At 51.9% G+C, this 21,202-nt stretch overlaps 2 protein-coding genes and 1 long non-coding RNA gene across 22 annotated transcripts in view; 2 read left to right on the plus strand and 1 right to left on the minus strand.

The window, feature by feature from the left end:
- The window catches only part of ARR3 (arrestin 3), an 18,479-nt gene extending 13,945 nt beyond the window's left edge, over window positions 1–4,534 (plus strand). For 3 of the 6 annotated variants that reach the window (XM_071758134.1, XM_071758132.1, XM_071758133.1), the window contains 10 exons: window positions 134–201; window positions 446–581; window positions 663–747; window positions 972–1,044; window positions 1,863–2,000; window positions 2,426–2,509; window positions 2,726–2,749; window positions 2,831–2,883; window positions 3,119–3,128; window positions 4,218–4,534. In XM_071758134.1, coding sequence (XP_071614235.1) covers window positions 134–201; window positions 446–581; window positions 663–747; window positions 972–1,044; window positions 1,863–2,000; window positions 2,426–2,509; window positions 2,726–2,749; window positions 2,831–2,883; window positions 3,119–3,128; window positions 4,218–4,311 — 765 coding nt within the window. In that variant the 3' untranslated portion in view covers window positions 4,312–4,534. Of the gene's footprint in view, window positions 1–133; window positions 202–445; window positions 582–662; window positions 748–971; window positions 1,045–1,862; window positions 2,001–2,425; window positions 2,510–2,725; window positions 2,750–2,830; window positions 2,901–3,118; window positions 3,129–4,217 lie in introns of all 6 variants that reach the window. The other 3 variants (XM_071758137.1, XM_071758136.1, XM_071758135.1) reach the window with 2 other exon arrangements.
- LOC139802721 (uncharacterized) lies at window positions 3,991–4,755 on the minus strand. Of its 2 annotated transcripts, none has more exons than XR_011728761.1 (2): window positions 4,622–4,755; window positions 3,991–4,297 (listed from the first exon to the last, which is right to left on the minus strand). It is a non-coding gene; the product is annotated as an uncharacterized lncRNA (long non-coding RNA). The 2 variants fall into 2 exon arrangements; XR_011728762.1 differs by lacking the exon at window positions 4,622–4,755 and adding an exon at window positions 4,484–4,588.
- RAB41 (RAB41, member RAS oncogene family) lies at window positions 4,717–20,871 on the plus strand. 14 transcript variants are annotated; one of them, XR_011728754.1, is made up of 10 exons: window positions 4,723–4,856; window positions 6,188–6,246; window positions 7,857–7,910; window positions 9,721–9,826; window positions 13,105–13,216; window positions 15,672–15,831; window positions 17,703–17,769; window positions 18,256–18,499; window positions 19,043–19,102; window positions 20,773–20,871. XR_011728754.1 is itself a non-coding variant. In XM_071758158.1 (9 exons), the coding sequence occupies exons 2-9, from the start codon at window positions 6,221–6,223 to the stop codon at window positions 18,318–18,320; spliced, it is 699 nt and encodes a 232-aa protein (XP_071614259.1). In that variant the 5' UTR covers window positions 4,717–4,856; window positions 6,188–6,220; the 3' UTR covers window positions 18,321–18,825. The 14 variants fall into 14 exon arrangements, 8 of the variants coding, with proteins under 8 accessions (XP_071614259.1, XP_071614260.1, XP_071614265.1 ...); XM_071758158.1 differs by lacking the exons at window positions 19,043–19,102; window positions 20,773–20,871 and adding an exon at window positions 12,714–12,822 and having other exon boundaries at window positions 4,717–4,856; window positions 18,256–18,825; XM_071758159.1 differs by lacking the exons at window positions 19,043–19,102; window positions 20,773–20,871 and adding an exon at window positions 12,717–12,822 and having other exon boundaries at window positions 4,717–4,856; window positions 18,256–18,825.
- Window positions 20,872–21,202: the final 331 nt, after the last annotated feature.

Genomic DNA, 21,202 nt, shown 5'->3' on the forward strand with positions numbered 1-21,202 from the left:
GCTGAGGAGGAAGGGTGACCCTGGAGCTGGGACCAGGATCTCCAGGGATGTAGTGGAGGAAGGAGGGGAATGAACCTAAACCTGAGGCACCTCCAAGTCCCTCCTGCTTAGTGACCACTTGTGTCCCCCCCAGGCCTGCGGCGTGGACTTTGAGGTCAAAGGATTTTGTGCTGAAAATCTGGAGGAGAAAATCCACAAGAGGTATTTGCAGAGGATCCTTTTGCTGCCCCCAGCTCAGGGCTTGGGCTGAGGAGCTGCTGTCAGCCTGCCCCATGTTAGAAGGGGATCTCTGCCCGAGGGACAGGCAGGGGTCCCCACGTCACCACCCCCCACGTCCTGAGGGCAGCCTGCAGCTTGCATCCCTTGGCTAGGGACACTGCCATGTCCCCAGATGTTGGCACCTCCCTGCTGGGGGGGCAGGGGGTGATGGCTTCTTGCCCTGCAGGAACTCCGTGCGCCTCATCATCCGCAAGATCCAGTTTGCACCCCCAAACACGGGGCCAGGGCCAAAGGCAGAGACCACCCGGCAGTTCATGATGTCTGACAAACCCCTGCACCTCGAAGCCTCCCTGGAGAAAGAGGTGAGTCTGGAGGCTGTCGCCCAGCTCGTGCCACCAGGTGTGACCCCAGGATGGGAGTAACCGAGCCTCTTCTCACTCCAGATCTTCTACCATGGAGACCCCATCAATGTCAATGTAAACATCAACAACACCACCAACAAGATTGTGAAAAAAATTAAGATTGCAGGTCAGAGGGGGAGGATGGGGCACCTCCCCATGCCCACCCCATCCCTGCTCCCACCACATGCCTGTGCCCACCACCTCCCCATGCCCACAATCTTCCTGCTCCCACATCCGTGCTCCCACCCCATCCCTGCTCCCACCCCATCCCTGTGTCCCTGGTGGGGATGGGGACAGTGTGACTGCACCTCTGCCACCCCACCAATGCTGCTCCCTCTTGCCTCTCCCCAGTTGAGCAGATCACAGACGTGGTCCTCTACTCACTGGATAAATACACAAAGATTGTGTGCACCGAGGAGATAAAGTAAGTGAAAAAAGTACAAAATAAATAAAAAGGGAGCTGGGGTGGCGTGGCACGGCAGTGAGAGGGAGGAGGAGAAAGGTGAGGAGGAAGGGGTGGGGAAGATGGTTTTACACCAGGCAGCAGAGGTATCAGGGTGAGAAGAGCAGAGGAGAGGGAAGGCTGTGGACACCCTGCCCTTGGTGCTGGTGTCAGCTGGGGGGATCCCTGGGGATGGGGTGATGGCTGCTCCCCCTCCCTGCTTTGTGCCACAGCACCCTGAGAATGGTGACGGGGTGGGGAGGAAACAAAGAAGTGGTTGGATAAGGGAATGAAAGGAGGAGCTGCCTGGGGAGGGCAGGGTGGGAGGCACACCCCTGGGCACACCACACCCCTGGGCACACCACACCCCTGGGCACACCACACCCCTGGGCACATCACACCCCTGGGCACACCACACCCCTGGGCACACCACACCCCTGGGCACACCACACCCCTGGGCACATCACACCCCTGGGCACATCACACCCCTGGGCACATCACACCCCTGGGCACATCACACCCCACACCCACCACCTCCCCACGCCCACCACATCCCCGTTCCCATCACATCCCAGTGCCCACCACGTCCCAGTGCCCACCACGTCCCAGTGCCCACCACGTCCCAGTGCCCACCACATCCCAGTGCCCACCACATCCCAGTGCCCATCACACCCCACGCCCAGCACCTCCCCACGTGGCTCAGCCCAGCTGCCTGGTGTGATGCTGAGCATCCCCAGTGGGTGCTGAGCACCCGTCGGGCTGGTGCTGGCTCTGAGCTTCTCCTCTCCCACCCCTTCCAGTGAGAACGTGGCAGCCAACTCCACCTTCTCCAAAACCTACTCCATCACCCCCCTGCTCTCTGCCAACCGTGAGAAGCGTGGCCTGGCCCTGGATGGCAAGCTCAAGCATGAGGACACCAACCTGGCCTCCACCACCATGTAAGGGATGGGCAGGATGCCCCCCATGACCCCCCCTCTGCCTTTCCCCTTCCCCTACACCTTCCCATGCTCTGCATTCCCCACCAGGCACCCCCAGACCTCCTGTGCCCAAGCCCACCCCATCCAGTTGGGAAGCAGAGGGATTTTGTGACAGACCCACAGGGGAAGCTTCTCCCAGCCCCAGGCATCACCCCAAATCCCTGTGTCCCCCTGCAGAGCTGCCCCAGCCCCCACAAACTGCTCTGTGGCTTCAGCCCGGTGACCTCCCCTCCCCTCTCTCTTTTCCTGCCATGTTGTGTTGTCCTCTCCATGTCCTTCCCACAGGGAAGGGGCCCTGGGGACCCCCCGGGCAGTGCTGTGGGGTGGGTGATGGGGTCTGTGAGCAGCACTGCCCACCCCCCAGCCCCACTCTGCTTTTCTCCTAGCCTGAGACCTGGCATGGACAAGGAGGTGCTGGGCATCCTGGTGTCCTACAAAGTCAAGGTCAACCTGATGGTGTCCCGAGGAGGGTGAGGCCATAGGGGCTCAGGGAAGGGGGACCCCATCCCCTTGGGCTGTGCTGGGGGATCTCACGGGGTGGGCAGATGACAGAGAGACTCCCTGCCCCCCCTCCAGCCCCGTCACCCCTGTAATTAACCATCTCCCACCCGAACTGAAAGCAAAACCCCACACCTCCCCTCCTCTGCCCCTGGATAATTCCTGTCCCTTCTCTCCCACTGCTGCAGCATCCTGGGGGATCTGACTGCCAGGTAAGGGGGGGCTGCCCGTGGGGGTGGGCGAGCTGCAGAGCAGGGATGGGGTTTTTCTGACAGAAATGTTTCCCCTCCCAGTGACGTTGGTGTCGAGCTGCCCGTCATCCTGATGCACCCCAAGCCTGCAGAGGGTAAGTGGTGCTGAGAGGTTGGGAAGGGAGGAACCCCCGTTCCCAGGGAACTGCTCGGGGCAGCTGCTGCTGCCACCTCCCTGCAAAGGGCTCTGCTCCCCTCCCAGCACCAGAAGAAGCATTAAGCATAAAAGGGTCTGGGTTGGGAGGGACTCTGAGGTGTCTCGTGGTAAAATCCACATCTCTCTCTCCCCCAATCCCTGCCTCCCGTGCTCTGCTGCTCCCTGGACTCCAGACAAGGCCAGGTAAGATGTTCCCCTGGCACACAAACCCTGCAGAGCCACCACACATGGGCACCATGTCCTGATCCTTGGGGTTACAGCCCTGGATGGGATCCTGCATGTCCCGTGTCCCAGCAGAGAGCACAGGGACACAGCCTGGGGGAATCCCAACACAGCCCTGCTCACCCCACAGCCAGCCCTGCTCTGCAAAACCCAGCAGGATGGTTTGGGGTCAGGGGATGGTTTGGGGTCAGGGGATGGTTTGGGGTCAGGGGATGGTTTGGGGTCAGGGGATGGTTTGGAGTCAGAGGAAGGTTTGGGGTCAGGGGAAGGTTTGGAGTCAGGAGATGGTTTGGGGTCAGGGGAAGGTTTGGGGTCAGGGGATGGTCTGGGGTCAGGGGATGGTCTGGGGTCAGGGGATGGTCTGGGGTCAGGGGATGGTCTGGGGTCAGGGGATGGTCTGGGGTCAGGGGAAGGTTTGGGGTCAGAGGAAGGTTTGGGGTCAGTCACAACTCTCAAGGGAACACAAGACCTGGAAATTCAGGCTGTTTCTGCAGGGCTTTCACACCAAAACCCCATCACTTTCCCAGCTCAGGGAGGATATTTAAACTTCCAGAGGAAAGGGAATCTCCTGTCCCCACCACCACTCCCTGCAGATTTCAGCCAAGTCGTTTCACATTCCCAGGTTTCTGGGAGCCATTTTCCTGACTCTTTTTTCCCCACTTTCTTGCCCCATTTTTCATTTTGTGGCTCTCCCTTGATGTCACCTGCTCTTGCCTTTTGCAACAAGAGACAATCTTTGTTTGGAGACAATCTTTGTCTCCACTTTAATGTCTTTTCCTTCCCCCCCCCCCCTTTTTTCTTTTCCCCTTGACAATGCAAAGCATTGTGAGTTTTGTTTTTTTTATTGTAAAACAAACCAAAAATCAAGACTCCAAACCACTGCAAGTCCCACTTGTGCTCACCCAGCTCCTCCAGCCATGGCCACTGTGGCTTGCACAGTGTTTGGGGTGACCACTGTGTTGTCCCTGAGCAGGAGAAGGGTTTGGGGTGTCTGTAAGAGTGTCACGCTCTTTACTGCCCTTCCTCACCATCCTCTGCTCTCCCTTCCAGCGAGGAGGACATTGTCATCGAGGAATTCGCCCGCCAAAAACTCAAGGGGGAGAAAGACGACGAGGACAAGGAGGAGGAGGCTGAAAAAGAATAAGACTTAACCTGCTTGCCTGTTCAACGGGGGACACCCTCCCGGCCCCACAGCCGCGGGGGTTGGGATGTAGCCACCCGTAGCACCTTTCCCCCACACCTGTAACCTCATAGCTTCCCCCTCCCCCCATCCTCCCACCGGGTCTCCTGCTTGCGAGGGAAAAAACCAAGACAACCTCTAAGATGGTGCTCAAAAGCCGTGATAATCAATAAAGAGTGCGAGCGGGGCTGGCTTTGTGTGGTGGGGAAGCCGGGGTCGGGCCTACACCCCCCCAACCCCCTCGGTACAGCGGCGAAGCTGACGGGGCCTGTACCGGGTGGGTAGGCCCGAGCGGAGGGACGGGGTTGCCACGGCAACCTGCGCGGTGACGTCGGCGGAAGTGACGTGGCGAGCGTCGGCGGGGCGTGTGCGCGCGGCGGTGTCTCCTTCTCCCTCAGTCACGGCTCCCGCTCGGCCCCCCCGCACCGCCATGACCGCCCCGGGCAGCGGCGGCGAGTTCGGGAACCCCCTGAGGAAATTCAAGCTCGTCTTCTTGGGCGAGCAGAGCGGTGAGAGGGGCGACGGGGCCCGGAGGGGCGGGGGGTGGCACCGGCATTGCGCTCCGGCGAGGTGTGTGGGGAGGAAAAGGATGGAGGGGGGGGGGGTGGTGGTGGTGAAGGGCCTTTCCCTGAGGAAACCGCCCCAAGGCTGAGGCGGCTCCGGGAGGTGAGGAGGGAGGGGAGGGGAGGGAAGGGCCTGGCCTAAGGCGTCGTCCGCCCCCGGGGTTGGGGTTGGGGTTGGGCCTTGCTGAGCGTGTGGGGAAGGCGGGGGTTGTTGTGGGGGCTGTTGGTGTGACAGCCGCCCCCAGGAGCGTGGGGGTGGCTGCGGCTGTGTGCACGCCGTGGTGTGGGCAGCTACCGGGGAGAGGAAACCGAGGGGTGAAGCGGTGGTGTGGCGTGGCCGGTGCCTCCCCCGACGGCTTCATTTTCTTGTTTTGCCTGCCAGCTGCCTCCCCTTTGTACCCCTGTCCTCATAATAAACGGGCGATTTTATCTTCACCTGGAAGCAGTGGTGGTTTGTGCTGTATTATCTCTTACTCCACCTCAATCCTAGAACCGGAGAGCCTGGAGGATTTTCCAGAAGTTCTCTCATTCCCCTGCCTTGCCAAGGCAGGATCAGCGTGGCTGCTGACAGATATTTGTCCAACCTGGTTTTAGTGTTCACAATTTCCCAACCTCTCTAAGCCACATATTCCTGTGCCCTCTTCCCTTCCATCCACCACCCTGGAATTTTTCTTGGCTTCTTGCAGCTTCCTGAGAGGGAGTCAGAGACCTTATTGCTTCCCATTTCTTGCCAGATTTGGTCTTTTTTTCTTGATAATATTTGGAGACATAAACTTCAGGTTTTTAAGCAAGCCCCCAAAGTTGACTCTGTATTAAAATCTTGTGATGAGGAAAGGGTGTAGGTCTTGAATGTTGCTTTTCTGTCCACCCAGAAGCAGCTGAACAGCACCCAGGACATCACCGTGTCTTCTTTTGGGGTTTTTATCTAGAAATCCATGACTTGACAATCCCTTAAGTAGCAAAACCTGACTAAAAAAAGCAGATTTCTCACTTGCCTAAAGCAAGCAAAGATTCTTGGTCACGTGCATCACCACACACCTCATTTGAGGCCCAAGTTTTCATCATGATTAATTTTTGACCTACTGAGATTGATTTGGCTTAACATCCCTCTGCAATTTTCTAAATGAGCCTCTCTAGCTGGTTATTTTGCTGGGAGACATCCTTTAGGTTGGCAGTTTCTGAGGGTCAGCACCACCACTCCCCAAGCAGCTGTTGCTTTTTGGTTTTTTTACCCTCACTGCTGCTTGAAAGTAATTTTTCTTTTTTTTTTTTTGTAGTTGGGAAGACCTCTCTGATCACCAGGTTTATGTATGACAGTTTTGACAATACTTACCAGGTATGTGGTAGTGTGATTGGGGTTGTTTTTTTTTTTTTTATAAATCTGTGTGAGTAAATCTCCTGGCTATTAAAATGTTTGTCTGTGAGAAGAGCTGCTTAGGGCAGACACATTTCCCTAGGAGATGTCAGTTCAGGACTGAATGCAGGGTTGGGATGTGCCTCAAAATGGAGAGGAGGCTTCAGGATTTCAGCCTGAGCACCTGGTGTGGTGTCAGGAATTAGTGTGCAAAAAAAAAAAAGGCAGGTTTGGGTGCTGAAGAAATGTTGGTTTTGGGGGGAGGGTGATGGGCAGGCTGGGTGTGGAAGTCTCAAATAATTAAACATGAGTGAGCAGGCTTGTGATGGTGCTTGGTCTCTGGCATCTGAGGCCAGAGTGCATTGATAGATCTGCAAGAAGCCACCATGCTATATTCTCTCTCTGATTAATTTTTTCAATTATTAATTTATTATTATTACTGTTCCATTTCTGACTTCTGGCTCTGGATAGGGAAGTGCAGAGAGAAAAGCCAGGGAGACCTTGGCAGGCACGGAGCAGCGAAGGGGTGAGGAGGCTGCAGTGGAAAGCTGAAGATGTGTAAGAGGCCTGAGGGTCTCAGGAGGAGTCAGTTAGTTAGTTAATTAGTTAATTAGTTAGTTAGTTGCACTAAAAGCACTTGGCAGCACTGCAAGGGAACACCACTTGTCTTTAAGGAAGATTAAACCATGGTGTTCTCTTATAATTCAGGCTAGAAAGTGTTACTGCTTTAGACTGGAATAATTTTAAGCTGGAAAAGGATGATAAGAGTGTGGGGTTTTGGAGGACAAGTCACAGGCTGGAACTCTTGTGCTTCCTGTGTTTTCCTGACTTTTCTCTGGTGGATTTCTCTGCTCACTGTAGCAGTTACCCAGTTGCTGCCTACAGAAACTGACTCTTGTGCTCTCCTCTGATCCTAAATGGTTCAAGCTCTGCTGGAGACTTTCCAGGACATGTTCTGCTGCCTGTGTTTGTTAAGACTGGAGATAATTTTGTCTGAAACACTGAAATCTGCTGCAGCAGTAGTTTCTCTCCTCTTTCCCAGGGCTCTGCTGGCTCGGACAGCTCCTGGATTTAAGTGCCTGGGAGTGCATCTAACTTAGGAAATTATTTGTGATGTCTTTGTACCCAAACTGCTGCACAGCAGTGGGAAGAGACAGAAAGAGCTGCCTGGGAAATGAAGCTGCTGATTCTCCCTGAAAAGGCAGCAGATTCTGAAGTGGAAAGCCCCCAGCAAACATCACTTTGGCACAGTTGCTTGTAATTTATGTCTCTAATTTGCTTCACCTTTTGATTATTTCTGGTAAGGTCCCAGGCCTTACCATCCCAGGCTGAATTGCAGCAGAGCAGGAGGAGCTTCCCCTTCAGATCTGATCTGTGATAAGAGGTGTGAATTCCTGAAGCTACAATCAGTTGATAAAAGTTGGAAGAATGTTGTGAAATGCAGATACCCAGATTGCTTTGTTTTTATCAAAGGCAAAGAAAGGCCTCAACAGCTTGATGCTGAGCTTGTGAACATTTCTGAGGGGTTTTCTGTAGCAAGGGCTGAGCTGCAGCTGCTGGAAGGCAGTTACTGATGCTTTCCTTCTTTTCAGGCCACCATTGGGATTGATTTCCTGTCAAAAACCATGTACCTGGAGGATCGCACGGTGAGTGAGGCCCCTGTGCCAGCCCAGGGCAGCTGCTGGGCCTGCTGCCTCCCCCAGCCCTGCCTCCAGGGGCTGCTGCAGCCCCCCACCAGCTTTCAGAGGTTTTGGGGGGGCCCTCGTGGAATCAACCCCCTGACCCACTCCCCTCTTTCTGGTACTTGGGAATATCTGAGGCCTCGAGAAAGGAGTCAGAGCCTTTCATGAGCAGTGGGGTGAAGCCAGTGTCCCTGTGCCAGGCAGTGTCTGTACACACCTTCACCGTGGTTTTCTCCCAAAATTTGCAGCTCTGCCTCTGGGATTGTTGGTGAGATTGTTGGATTGCTCTGTCTGAGCAGATTCCAGGTAGTTCCAAGTCTTGGAGTTACTCAGGATTACCAGTGGTGGCAGAGTTCCTCCTCACAGAAAGTCTCCTTTAATTACACAGCTCTGTTAATAAAGCAGTTTAGCATTTAGCTTGCATGAGATTCTTTTGTGCATGAAGAGATCCCTCCCATCCCTCTCCTGCCTTCCAGTATTTGTCTTGTCCTTAGCTCAGGTTTGGCTGGCACTGTAACTGCTGGCCAAGGGGCACCAAACTGCTGGGGGTGGGAAATCCTTTGTGGCTCTGTTGCTTCTGAAGAAGTCTCAGCCCTGTGTGTGTGCTGAGTTCCCTGAGTGCTTCTCTGCCACCTCACCAGTGAGTCACTGTTAGAAAAGTCACTGCTTCACCTTTGCTTGGGAGAAAACACTTGGATAACATTTTTTCAGGAGTGCTGGCAGTGGTGGAAGGAGTGAAAGCAGCTTGGCAGCTGTGAAGGGAAGCTGAGAGAGTTTTCAGCTGTACCCTTGGCTTCTGGGGGTTGTGTGGGTCAGGATGCCCTTCACCCCCTGCCCTCCTCTCCAGACAACACCACTTTCTCTCCAGGGCTGGATGTACTGTTAGCTCTCCTGATTATCTGAGAGCCCCTAAAGGCTGTTAAATAACAGAGAAGTGTTGAACACAGGGAAGGGAAGGGGGAAAGATGAGTTCAGAAAGTCCAGACCCTGAGCTGACTCCTCAGCTGTGGCTCCTGCTGTGTTTTGCAGCAGGCTGGGGCTGCTACACCTCTCTCTGACATATTTCAGATGTCCTTAAACCAGCTGCTATATCCTGAGATGTATACATTCAGCTTAAACATGGCTGGGCTGGGAGGTAGCAGCCAGCACAGGGTCAGAACCTGTGGAACTGGGTTCTTCAGAACCAGCCCCAGCAGCCAGCTCTCAGGAGGCCATTTCCAGCACACTGGGAGAACTGGGACCAGGAGAATCCCCATCCTCTCTCTGCAGTGTCAGGCTGGCAGTTCCAGCTTACACCAACATCCTCACTTTTCCTTTCTCTTCCCAGCTGGCTGGGGGAAGCCCAAGGAGAGGCAGCCTGGGGGGGCTGTGTTTGGGTCGGTGCCCCCAGGGGGTTTCCCAGGAGCAGGGTGAGGTGGTCCCTGGGGTCAGGGCTGCAGCTGCAGGGGGCCCTGAGCTGTGGCTGCTTAGCAGGTGCTGTGGGAAGGTATTTTCTAGGGGAATGTTGGTTTTCTGGTGACATGGAAGAGCACGTTGGTGTGTGAGTTACTCCTGGGGGGGGCAGGCAGGACACCAAGCTGGCTCTGTTCACCTTTCTGTTCCACTTTAAGTTTCCTTTTGTTTGCGTTGGTTTTGCCTCGCTATTTTTCTTTTTTTCTTTTTTTAATTTTTATTTTTTCTCGTTTTGTTTTTATTTCACTTGAGTTTTGGTTTTGTTTTCCATTTCCCTGCTCTTTCCCCTTTCCCTCCTCCCCTCCACTTCTCCCTTTCCCAGATCAGGCTGCAGCTCTGGGACACAGCAGGCCAGGAGAGGTTCCGCAGCCTCATTCCCAGCTACATCCGTGACTCTGCTGTGGCTGTCATTGTCTTTGACATCACAAGTAGGTATTGAGCCTGAGTGCCTGCAGGGACCTTGCTTTCAAATCTGCTTTTTATACACTGGAAGTGGTGGTGATGATGCCTGAAAGGAGACCCAGGCCCCAGGATTTGCAGGTGTTTTTCTGGGCAGAGGGGAAGCAGCTGATCATCTTCCCTCTCAGCCAGTGGTGGCTCCATCCCATAAATCAGAAGCCAGGGAGTTGTTGAACTGCTCAGAGCTAAATGATGGAAGTGAGGATTGATAGGTAGGTGAAGAGGGATTGTGACTTCCCCTGTGTCTATGCTGCTTGCAATGAAAGGTGTTTGGTAGCCTTTGGAAAGCTTGTTACTTTTTTGGGTTTGGGTGGGTTGTTTTTTTTTAAACCTCAAAATGAATTTTTTTTTTCTCTCTGGAGAACTGGAGAGATAACACAAGTAATGACTGCAGATGGCCAAGCAAATGAGCACTGTCAGGGAAGGTAGAAGTGTACAACACGCCTGTAAATAAAAGCTTTGTGGTGATTGATGAGGATTCAAGATTCCCATTTCATTGAGGAAGAGAGCAGGTGATTCATGGCAGAGAGCTTTTGGAAGAGAAGAGACATAGCCACCATAATTTCTAAAGAATAAACACGTTTAGAGGGAAGTAGTTGGCATGAATGTTTCAGTATAAATAATAAATGCTATTATTTCATTATAACTCCTTGTTATTGATTCTACTTTTTTGGTCAAGCTACAATATCAGCAGAAATATCTAGGCAGGATTTAGACCAGAGAGCCAACACCACGTGGACAGAGTCAGGCAGATGAAAACCCTCTGGCCCTCCTTTATTCTGTCAAAACTCCTCGTGAGGCTTCACAGCCCAAGTGTGTGGTAAACTCAGGTGCTTAACAAAGAGCAGAGTTCTGTTGGGGCTTATCTTAGGCAAATAATTACAATGGCTTCATTTTTATCTTGTTAACTGCTCTTTGTTCTCAGTGACCCAGAGGCTTTTAGTTTTCTTGTGTCACTGAAGGAACATGCTGGGGTACTTCTGAGGGCATCATAATGGTGAGCACTGGTGCAATTAGGGGAACTCTGAGGAGCTGTGTATTTGTGGTGTCTTCCCTGGTAACTCTTTGGGAACCTCCTGTAGCCTTCTGTAAATTAATGCTGACTGTTGATGTGTAAAACAGGGACAGTCTCAGAGGGCATATTGAAGTACCAGCCAAGATACTCTTCCCTAGCAGAGGAAGCCTGTTAGCTAATGTGTGGGTAGATGAGAGGGAAAAGAGAAATCACCTGGCTGGTAATCTGCTGGGCAAGATGCAAGTGGCCTGTGGAGGGATCCATGGGGAAAGGCCCTGCTGTAGCTTGAGCACAGCCTGGGCTAATGCTTGGTTGAGGACCTCTCATCTTTTCAGGTCATTAGCACAGTCATGTTTGAGTGCTGTTTGTATTTTCTCTTTCCCTCCAAAATCAGTGGACACGAACTTGGCCTTGTAGGGAAAAAAAAAAGAAACCTTGGGAGCACTGCAGCAGCTCTCAGGTCAGGTCACCTCAGGGTGGCTGCATGCTGTGTGGTACCTGCATGCTAGCTGGAGGCCTTCCCTCAAATACTGTCACCCTTCACTGCAGCACCATTATCAGGGTCAGTTCTTCCTCTAATTGCCTCTTTGACTGTGAAGCTGAAGGTGTGGGAGTGTTGGAATCACCTCCTTGGTAAACTGGTACCAGTCTGGGGTAGCAGCCGTGTCCTGGGGACTCCGTGGGAGGTTGTTGTGAAGTCCAGCCTGAAGCTGTCATCTGCTGGCACCAGTGTGATGCTGTCCAGGTGCTTGGTGGCTGTCACCCTGAGCTTCCTGGGCTAATGGAGAGCCCTAACTTTTGCTGCTGTAATCAAGGCTGCCTTCAGAATGAACCAGCGACTAATTGCTTTAACTGTAAGCCCTAATCTTCCTTAAGCCCCAGGCCATCAGCTCTACACACCCTGAGGTAGATGGGCTGTTGTTTTGAATCTGCCTGTGGCAAGGCACTTTGCAGACCTGTGCTCTGTCCAGCTCCTTCTCAACAAGCCCGTTATTGGTGCCTCTGCCACAGCTTCCTGCCCTGCAGCCACTCCCTGAGCTGCTGCTCTCTCTCCTTGCTCAACAAGTGGTTCTACCCAGCCCAGGGCATCGGTCTGGAGACAGTCCCTGCCCTCCTGTGAAGCTCCTGGCCAGAGGCAGCGTGTTCCTGTGGCTGGCAGGGAAGCAGTGGCAGTGTGACAAGCTGCTGTTCCCCTGGTACCGGGTGTGGTTTGACCCTTGCTGTTCCCAACAGACCTCAGAGCTCTCACGTCTGATAGGTCAGGTTGTGTTTGGACATGGTTCTGGAGATCACACTGTGCCTCTGGTAGCATTTGTGCTTGCTTCTGACTCTGTTTTTCTGAGAGAGAGAACCTGCTGCCCTTTGTGTCACCTGAAGCCTACAGGGTGTAGCATTTGCTTTTGTTTCTGCTGGAGCTTTAAGTTACTGCTGGCCTTAATCTTCCATGAAAATCCCCACTGCCATCTTCTGGGTGCTTGGTGCTGGAGAATGGATGCTGGTTTATCCCTGGGTGCCTGGGCTGGGGGAATTGCCCAACAAGCTTTGACCTGGGGTGCTCTAGGTCCTGTGGAGACCCCACACATAGCTCTGGGATCAGGAGGGAGAGTTCTTTGGGACCCCCAGGATCTCTGGGCAGCAGAGCTCATCAGGGCCCGGTGACTCCAGGCAGAGAACCCAATTCCTCTGGGGCCTGGGGGAAGCCTGCGGGGCCAACCTCGGCTTCTCGAGACTGCATAGAGTTAATTCTAGAAATGGCCTTTTCTCTAAAGGACAGTTTCCTCCTTTTCTTTTCTCTCTTGCTGCCTCTCTCCTCCTCTCTGCTCTCCCTGGCCTGGTACCAGCAGGTTCGGCTGCAGCTCTGGGACACAGCAGGCCAGGAGCGGTTCCGCAGTCTCATTCCCAGCTACATCCGCGACTCCACCATTGCTGTGGTAGTCTATGACATTACAAGTGAGTGATGCTTTGGTGTCTCCTTATTTGAAATCCTACAGGTGAGCAGAACTGATAAGTTACAGTGGGAAGTTCTGCGGGAAGGCGATTGACCTTACAAACGCTTTTTCCTGCGTTTTGGGTTTTTTTGGTTTTTTTTTGCCCTGTTTTTCCGTCTGAGCGGAGAGCGGTCTCTGGGTTGTTTGCGTGTGCTGTGGGGAGATGTGGAGACAAGTGTGGCATTCTTCCCCTCTCTGAAAAGAAGTTTTATCCTCAGCACTCCCCTTTGCTTCTTCCCTACAGACTTGAATTCTTTCCAGCAAACCTCCAAGTGGATCGATGACGTTCGGACAGAGAGAGGAAGCGACGTCATCATCATGTTGGTGGGGAACAAAACTGACCTGGCAGACAAGAGGTAATGGAGGGGATGTGGCAGGAGCACCAGGAACTGCCCAGTTAGCCTGGCTGACTTCCCAACAGTGGTTGCTTTTAGATGAAGCACAAACAGCTTGTCATGGAAATCATGTTTCTGGTTCTGCTATACGTGAAGTTACTCCCTTTTGCTAGTCCTCAAATAGTTTTGGTTCAAACTGGCCTAAAAACATTCCTTTCACTTAAATTAAGTATCCTCTCTGGCATGTTTCACAGTAGTTTATTGTGTATGATTTTAGTTTTTGTGCAGAGATGTCAAAAAGCCTAAAAGATGTCATGCAAAAAGTGAGGAAACTTTTTTTTTTTTTTTTTTTCAACTTACTGCACAGGTAACTCTAAGTTTGTAGTAAAGTTTCTTGTTAGGAGATGCAGCAAGAGATTTTACAGTGTCAGTCTAAAGGGTTTCTCTCTGAGCATAAATTTCATGTCATATGTAACACAAACTGTGATGCTGTGGATGTGTGAGAGGAAACCAGATCAGTGGGAGCAGCCTTCCCCAAGAAGAAAATTCAGGCTCATCAAATCACCCAGACTTAATGTTTTGGGACATGTCATTACTTTGCTTTTAAAACTCTTTAAAACACTTCAAGCAACATAACCCGTGTAACAGCCTCTTAGAAAAAATACAAGGTTGCACCTTTGCATTTCTGTTCCAAATTATTCTCTTGACTGTTGATTTAGCAAAAAAATTTTGTTTGATGTTTTCAGTTTTGTTCTTTATGAAGACATCAGAAACAGTGCAGATAAGGAGAGATTTTTATTTTAATGGTTAGTGTCAGAGTAGTTGGCAGAGGGAAGATGGAGTAAGCCCTGCAGTTCCTTACAGTGCCAACACTTAAAGCAGAAGCATCTTCACATATTATTTATCTTCACATAAATCATGGGACATGCAGAGCATTGGAATGATGGGGAGTTTTTATCTGAGGCAGAAGAAAGCATCTCAGAAAGGCAGAACTGGGAAACACCTGGATCTCACAGTGACATGAGGTCTTATCAAACTCTGTGGCTGTTCACAAGACACTCCTGATCAAAAGCTAACAGCCTGAAAAGCCTTGCAGGTGGGACAGGAAAATCTTGCACTGATACCTGAACTGCCTGTTTGTTTCCTCCTGGGATGTCTTACATCTGTCTTGGGGTGATGGGCCTAGTGTAGGGATCTGTTGGATGCTCTCCCATTTTAAGTTCTCAACTTGCTTTGCTCACCCTTGCAGTCCCCGTGCTGGCTCAGAATGGATTGTGCTGTGGCTTTTCCCTTGTGGCTTTGGTGTCTGACAACAGCCAGCACCCCTGGCTGCACAAACCTTTGTCAGGAGGTGTTTTTTGCCCTTTGTCCCTGTAAAAGTCATGCTGTGAGTTTTTACTTGTTGTGCCTAGCAGGAAAAGTGGGAACAGTTCTAATACCAGTGGTGGTTTGAGTCCATGGGAAAAAGGATAAATGTGGGTGCCCTGTGGGCTCTGTGCTGATGGTTCTCACAGAACTGTGTTCTGTGGCCTCCACACACACACCACCTTTCAGCAGGAGGCCATTCTGGGTGTCCTGTGCCTTGCACTTTGGAAGTTTTGGCAAAGCTTGGCCCTCAGAGCCTCAGAAATAGGAGAACAATGTGTTTTGGGTTAAGAATTGCAGGTGGTGAGGCTTCAGATCAGTCTGGTCTCTGAAATCAGCTCACAGCAGCAACTGAGCAGAATCAGAGATGTTCTGCTTGAGCCAGCTCTGGGTGTTCACCACTCAGTATCAGCTCTGCCCTCCTGGGAGCTGGAAATCCCTGCAGCTCCTAACTGAATAACTTAGCCTTTAGATTTGAGGCTACCAAAATCCAGTTTCATGTGGAACTGGCAAAGCCAATGGGATCGTTTCTGCCTTGGATTATTTCCTTATAGTACATATGCAGGACACTTCCCTCAGCACTGCCATATGAGTTAAAAGTACTAGAAATACAAATACTAAAAACACATTCTTCATGTTTGAAGTATGGCTACAGCTGAAGCTCACGTGGGACTAGAAGTTATTTTAGGAGCTTTAACATAAGTGATGGTTTAGGCTAGAATTTGGGATGGTGGTGTCTGTCCAGCTCCCACTGAAAGGAGCTGCCTTGCCTTGCTTTTCAGGGGAGGCTGGGCTCTGTGTTAGGCTGACATGCTGAGCTTTCTGAGGCTGCACAAAGCCCCAGGGTCAGCCTGAGCTGGGGTGCAGAACCAAACACAGCATGTTGGAAACCATTCATCCCCTGGTAAAGCACCAAGTGATGCTCCAGGTTAACTTCTGGGGCCAAAAAGCTGACCTAAAAATAGCTTTGTTCTGATTTGGTGCTGCCTCAAGTTATTTCTTTCCTCTTGATGTTGCTTCAGTTGGTGGCTGGTGGTTTGTTTTATTTTTTTTTTGTTTGTTCTGTTGTGTTTTTTTGGGTTTTGGTTTTTGTTTGTTTTTTTCCCTTTAGAAAATTTTTGGACTATTTTTCTTCGTTTTGCTTTTTCTCTTCTGTGATTTGTTGTCGTTGCTGTAGACAGGTTTCTATAGAGGAGGGTGAGAGAAAAGCCCAGGAGCTGAATATGATGTATATTGAAACCAGTGCTAAAGCAGGATATAATGTCAAACAGGTATGTACAGGCTGCTGGGCAGGGCTGCCTTTCCAGGTGCCTCCCCTGTGCTGCTGCACTGCACTCACTGCTGGAGCCTTCCTGAAACCTTTCTGTAACCTCAGGGACATCCCTCCTCCTCCTGGGCTTTTGGGAAGCTGCTCTTTGGGTCAGGTGCAGCACGGGGGGATTCTGCTTTCCTTTGAGGATGCTGTGAATGAGGCTGAAATGTCAAACTTTATCCCTGCTGATCAGTTGGTATTAATAGCCACGAGTCCAGGTGTTCCCTGGGGAACTTCCCTGAGGATGTTTCCTTCTCAGCTGGAGCACCTGGGGGGCTTCAGGTGGTCCCAAGGTCTCCACTGGTGGACTCTGCACTCTTGCCAGGGGTGGTGAAGCGACCCTCTGCTGAAGAGCAGCTCACTCACAGACATCTCTAACTCTTCCTGTCTCCCTTTCTGTCTTCCTGCTTCTTTTTGCATCTTTGTCCAGGCAAATCACCACGGAGGAAGGTGAACAAAGAGCCAAAGAGCTGAATGTGATGTTTATTGAGACCAGTGCAAAGACTGGATACAATGTGAAACAGGTAGATCCATGGCTCTGCTCTAAAGGCAGGACACCTCAGCTTCCCAGCCCTCTGTGTGTGTGTGCTTGGGGTTCATGTGCCACCAGATATTTGCTTTTATCTTTTCATGTCACCCCCTGAAATGCTGCTTGCCCAGTAATCACTGCTGCTGCTGCTTTCCTCTCAAGCCAGTGGCTGCCTCTTAAATCTAATCAAGAGATTCTAAAACCAGAACATGCTGGGGGAGAGGAACACTGCTGTTTTCTGCAGTGGCTCCAACATCATTTTGTTCATTCCCTTTGCTTTTGGTAACAGTTAGCACACTGCTTCCTAAAATCAGTGTTGACATCAGGTGGGATAATGGCACGTGCTGAGGCACTAGAGGAAGAAGTTCCTGCTTCTGTTTGCAAGAGGAAAATCTTAGAACAGTTGAGGCTGGAAGGGATCTTTGGACATCATCTGGTCCAACCCTCATGCTCAGGCTGCCCAGAACTGACTCCAGTTGGGTTTTGAGTATCTCAAAGGACAGAGAGCCCCATCTCTCTGTGACCTGCAGCACCTTGCTGGTACCTCAGTGGCTTGATTTTCCAAGTGACAGGATTTGGAGGGGTGGATGAGGAGCCCCTGCCAAGCTACTGTGAGGAAAAATCATTGCTAACCAGTGATTCCTCCATGCAGCACTTTTCCCCAGAATGCCTGGCAGTGCCTGTGCTGGGTTAGCATCTGCTTCACTGTCAGCAGGAGGAGCTCTAAGCATTGACTTGAACAATTATGTAAAACCATTTTCTGTTTTTTTATGAGGATATAATATTCCTTCCCAGCTCTGGCACATCCTTAATAGGAATCCTTGAATGCAGCTCACTTGAGGCAGCTGTTCTGCTCAGAAATGGCTGTTTTGCAGCAGGACTGAGCTGAAAGAATGGGCTGTAAAACCTCAGATATTCCATAGACTTCTTAAACCTTCAGTCTCCTGCTAGGTCAGTTCTAACTCCTGAGCTGTGTGCTGTAACATTGCTGGTTTGTTCTTTGTGTCCCTGGAAGAACCGTTATTAGTTATTAATTATTAATTGCATGTTCTGTTTGAGTAGAAACAGGTAAAATCAAACTGCCTGCTTTGTAGGCATTGAGTAACTTCTTTTAATGAAACCTCCTAAATGTCTTTAATGAAACCAGGTAAAATTCTCAGTTATTTGTTGATGACTGCTTTGCTTGCTAAAGTACCCATGAAACAAGGTGGACTCTAAGATCTGCTGTAAAGGAGTGATATTTAACATGCTTTATTTTTTTTTCTGACAAGCCTTCAGCTTTCCCTTTTGCTGCTTTTCAGCTTTTCCGTCGTGTGGCTGCTGCCTTGCCTGGGATGGACAGCACACCAGAGAAGAGCAAAGAAGACAGTATCCTTGCTTTCCCATCAGCAGCTTTTTCTGCTCCCACAGAATGTGGTGGTTATCCCTGGGTAAGCTGGGCTTACTGACTTGTGCCACATTTTGGGGTTTGGCAGAGACACCTGGAGCAGTCAGTGTGATGTAAATTGAGGACCCTGCTTCTGACCTGTATATAAATGTACCCCTCATGGCAAGCACAAGGTTTGCTTTCTCCACTGAAGCTTATGATAAAATGTGCCTGGTTTTCAAACACCAGAACGTTTTCCTGGTTTTGCACAGGGCTGCCCTGTGTGCAACCCTGTCCCACGGGGCTGTCCTCAAAGCAGTCTGGGCATCCCCAGTCCACTGCTTCTGCAATTAATCCTATTGAGGCAGGCTTGAGGTTGCTAAAACACCTGCCCTGCTCACCAGAGGACAGCTAACCACATCCTCATCCCTTTCTCTGTTCTCTCCTCCTGTTTTTCCTTGAGCCTTTCCTTAACTTCCCTCCTGCAGTGATTGACATCAAACTAGAGAAGCCCCCCGAGCAGCCCGTCACGGAGAGTGGGTGCTCCTGCTAACAGCCCCCTCCTGCAGCAGCAGCAGCAGCACATTCCCCAACTGGCCAGTCTCACTGAAGAACATCACTGCTCATTGGCTAGGCAACCCTCCTCTGGGGGCTGAAACACCAATCTACTAAGCAAGCCAACTCCCTTGTTTACTGGTGGGGAGCAGCCCCGGCCGTCCCTCTTACTGCATGGTATGAGCCCCGAGTGCAGAATGAGTGTCCTGTCTTTTCTTTTCTATTTTATGTTGTTGCACTTTGGCACTCTGGTGCCCTTCACACTCTCTCTTTTCCTCCTCCCCACCTGGAGGGAAGCTTCCCTGTCTGCTCAGATGTAACTTGTGAATGCGATGGAAAAGCCACCAAGTTAGGGAAGGCAAAAACCAAGCTTGGGGGTGGGCTTTCCACCTTCCTTACTGCCTTGCATCTTGACTAGTTCCCTGTCCACTCCAGCCCTGTCCTTGTCCTGCATCCCCACTTCCTCTGTGGAAAGGCTGCTCCTTTTAAACCTGTCGGTTTGACTTGGCCTTGCCTTTTTTTGGGGGGTTTTTTTTGGATAATACAGGTTACCTGTTTCTAAGCTTTTGCTTCCTGCAGGGCACACACAAAACTAGCTCCTCAGTTTCTCCTTTCTGTGGATGATCTTGGCTAAACCTTGCTCACGACTTCTGAGTAACACCCAGCCCTGGAAAGCCTCCAGCTCTGATAGCTTTGGCCTTGTTGCTCCCCTTTGTGTAGCAGAGCCATCCCACAGACTGCTCTCCTCACTTGGAGTGGCTTCCCATCCAGAGGACCTTGGTGCTGGGTGAGTGTTTGGCTGTAAGGAAGAGGGTGCAGAGGCTTTGCAGTGTGAGGCTGGGTGGGGACTGACCCTCAGGAGGTTTTGGAGACCTGGGTCATGTCAGCAGCAAAAGCAAACAGTTCCCTGGGATCCATCCCTGGGTGCTTTGCAGGCTCCTCAGCTCTCTTCCCCTGTTTCTTGTCACTTACATCTTTTTCACAGAGAGCTGCAGCAGGTGGCAGAGCAGTGGTAGCTCTCACACCTAGGCAGCTGCTTGGTGAAGTCATAGGTAGCTGCTTTTGCCTCTGTAGGAGTTTTTTGGGGGATGGAGCTGGTAGCCATTTCACTTTTTTGGGGTAGTTTTAAGCTGCAACATTGCCAAAGCTGAGGTGAGCAGTGCAGTGATTTGTTGTCAGAGCTGGGCAGAGGGATGGAGGAATCAGATTCCCAAGGGGGCTGCTGAAACTACAAGGTCTCTCCCTGACCTTGGAGGTTGGGCAGTTCCTCCTGTCCCCCTGCCCCTGGGTTCTGATGACCTGAACACAGCTTTCCAGGGACTGCTGGGGGTTCTCCATCCCTCTGTCCTTACCAGAAGTCCTTGGGCTTGTTGACAGCAAGGAGAACCACACAGTGGGGTGGCTCTGAGCCCTTCACTCTTCTTTTCATCACCCCAGCCTGTCTCAGACTGACAAGGGGATGCTAGCAGGCAGGAGAGCCACTGACCACGGTGTGACCGGTGGGGACAACACCTCCTGGTGGTCAGTGACGTCCCCTGGCAGCGTGGCTGTGGGTCACCCACCCGAGGGAGGGGAAGGGGCAGCCTTGGGCCGGGAGCTGGCAAGTCCCCATGGCAGCAAGTCACCTCTCTGCTCCTCAGAGCCCTGTCCCTTCCCCTCCGGGTCAGCTGCCCGCAGGAGGAAGCTGGGATGTCATTTCCCGTGTCACTCTGGAGTGTCCCCACCCCTTTTCCCCCAGTCCCAGCCGGGTCCCGGTGCCGATCCCGGTGGGAAGCCGATCCCTTCCTCTGTACATACCCCGTGTGTGGGAATTGCTGATGTCTGTCGGTGTGTCCGTGTCTGCTGTAGAACAGGTTTTGCTGTCCCCTCCTCACAGGCAGGTTGTGCTGCTCTGCTGTCGTGTTGTTCTGAGTCACGGACCTGGGGAGGGAGGGAGGGTGGGTGGGGAGGGAGGGGGGGAAGACCCTAAGTAACGGGGTGGGGGTGGGGGGGGGTCGTTAATTAGTGAAATAAAATAGTTCACTTCCCACTGTCTTCTCGATGGATGTGTATAATATTGAGTGTGTGTCTGGCCCTGCTGTCTCCTAGCTGTTAGCTGAGTAAGTGTGACTATTAATCTGAGTATGGACTGTCTGCCCACAGCCGTGTATCACACTAAATAAAGTTATTTCACCAACACCTTGGCTGGCCTGCTGCCGGGGAGGGCCTTGGGCTTCTGTCACTCCTCAGGTGGAGGAGACTGTGCTGCACAGGGACCATGTCCTGACAGGCTGAGGGAGCTGTCACCCACCCAGGAGCACTGGTGGCCCCAGCTTCTCCCACTCGAGGGGGTGTGATGGGATCTGCCCCTCGGCGCGGGAGGCGTTTTGGGAACCCAGAGGTGGTGTTGAGGCTGGCTGGCCACTGGGGACCTCCTTCCCCTTGTCCTGAGCCCTCAGTGCTCCCCACAGTGCTGCATGGACACCCTGGACGTGCTGCTGGAGGATCAGGAGTGGGACACCCGTGTCATCAACTCGTGTGGCATCACCTGCGTGGTGGCACCAACACCTGTGAGTGGGGGCTGAGGCCCCAGGGGGACAGGGGGTGGGTAGGACAGGGGGGGACACTGGCTGGCTAACACCCCAGGTTCTGTTGTGTCAAACAGAGGGAATTGTTCCCTGCACACATCCCTGGCTGAACAAGCTTCTCCCAGTGCCACCTGACTGGGAGCATCCATCAGCAGGACCTGGGCAGAGGGATGCAGGAGCAGGGACACAGGGTGCTGCTCAGGGGCCTCAGAGGTTTGTAAGAAGGCTAAGTGGAACTTCTAAAGAAAATGTGTGGGTTTGTAGCCTTTTTTCTTCTCACAGAAGAAAAACAGAGGTGTTCTGGAGCTGTTGC

Source organism: Heliangelus exortis, chromosome 14, assembly GCF_036169615.1.
Source record: "Heliangelus exortis chromosome 14, bHelExo1.hap1, whole genome shotgun sequence".
NCBI classification, from domain to species: Eukaryota; Metazoa; Chordata; class Aves; order Apodiformes; family Trochilidae; genus Heliangelus; species Heliangelus exortis.

Coding starts and splice junctions, on each gene's coding strand:
- RAB41 (XM_071758157.1), top strand. CDS start 4,778: ATGACCGCCCCGGGCAGCGGCGGCGAGTTCGGGAACCCCCTGAGGAAA. Junction 12,823..13,104: donor GGTAGTCTATGACATTACAA/GTGAGTGATGCT, acceptor TCTTCCCTACAG/ACTTGAATTCTTTCCAGCAA. Junction 13,217..15,671: donor ACTGACCTGGCAGACAAGAG/GTAATGGAGGGG, acceptor TTTTCCCTTTAG/AAAATTTTTGGACTATTTTT.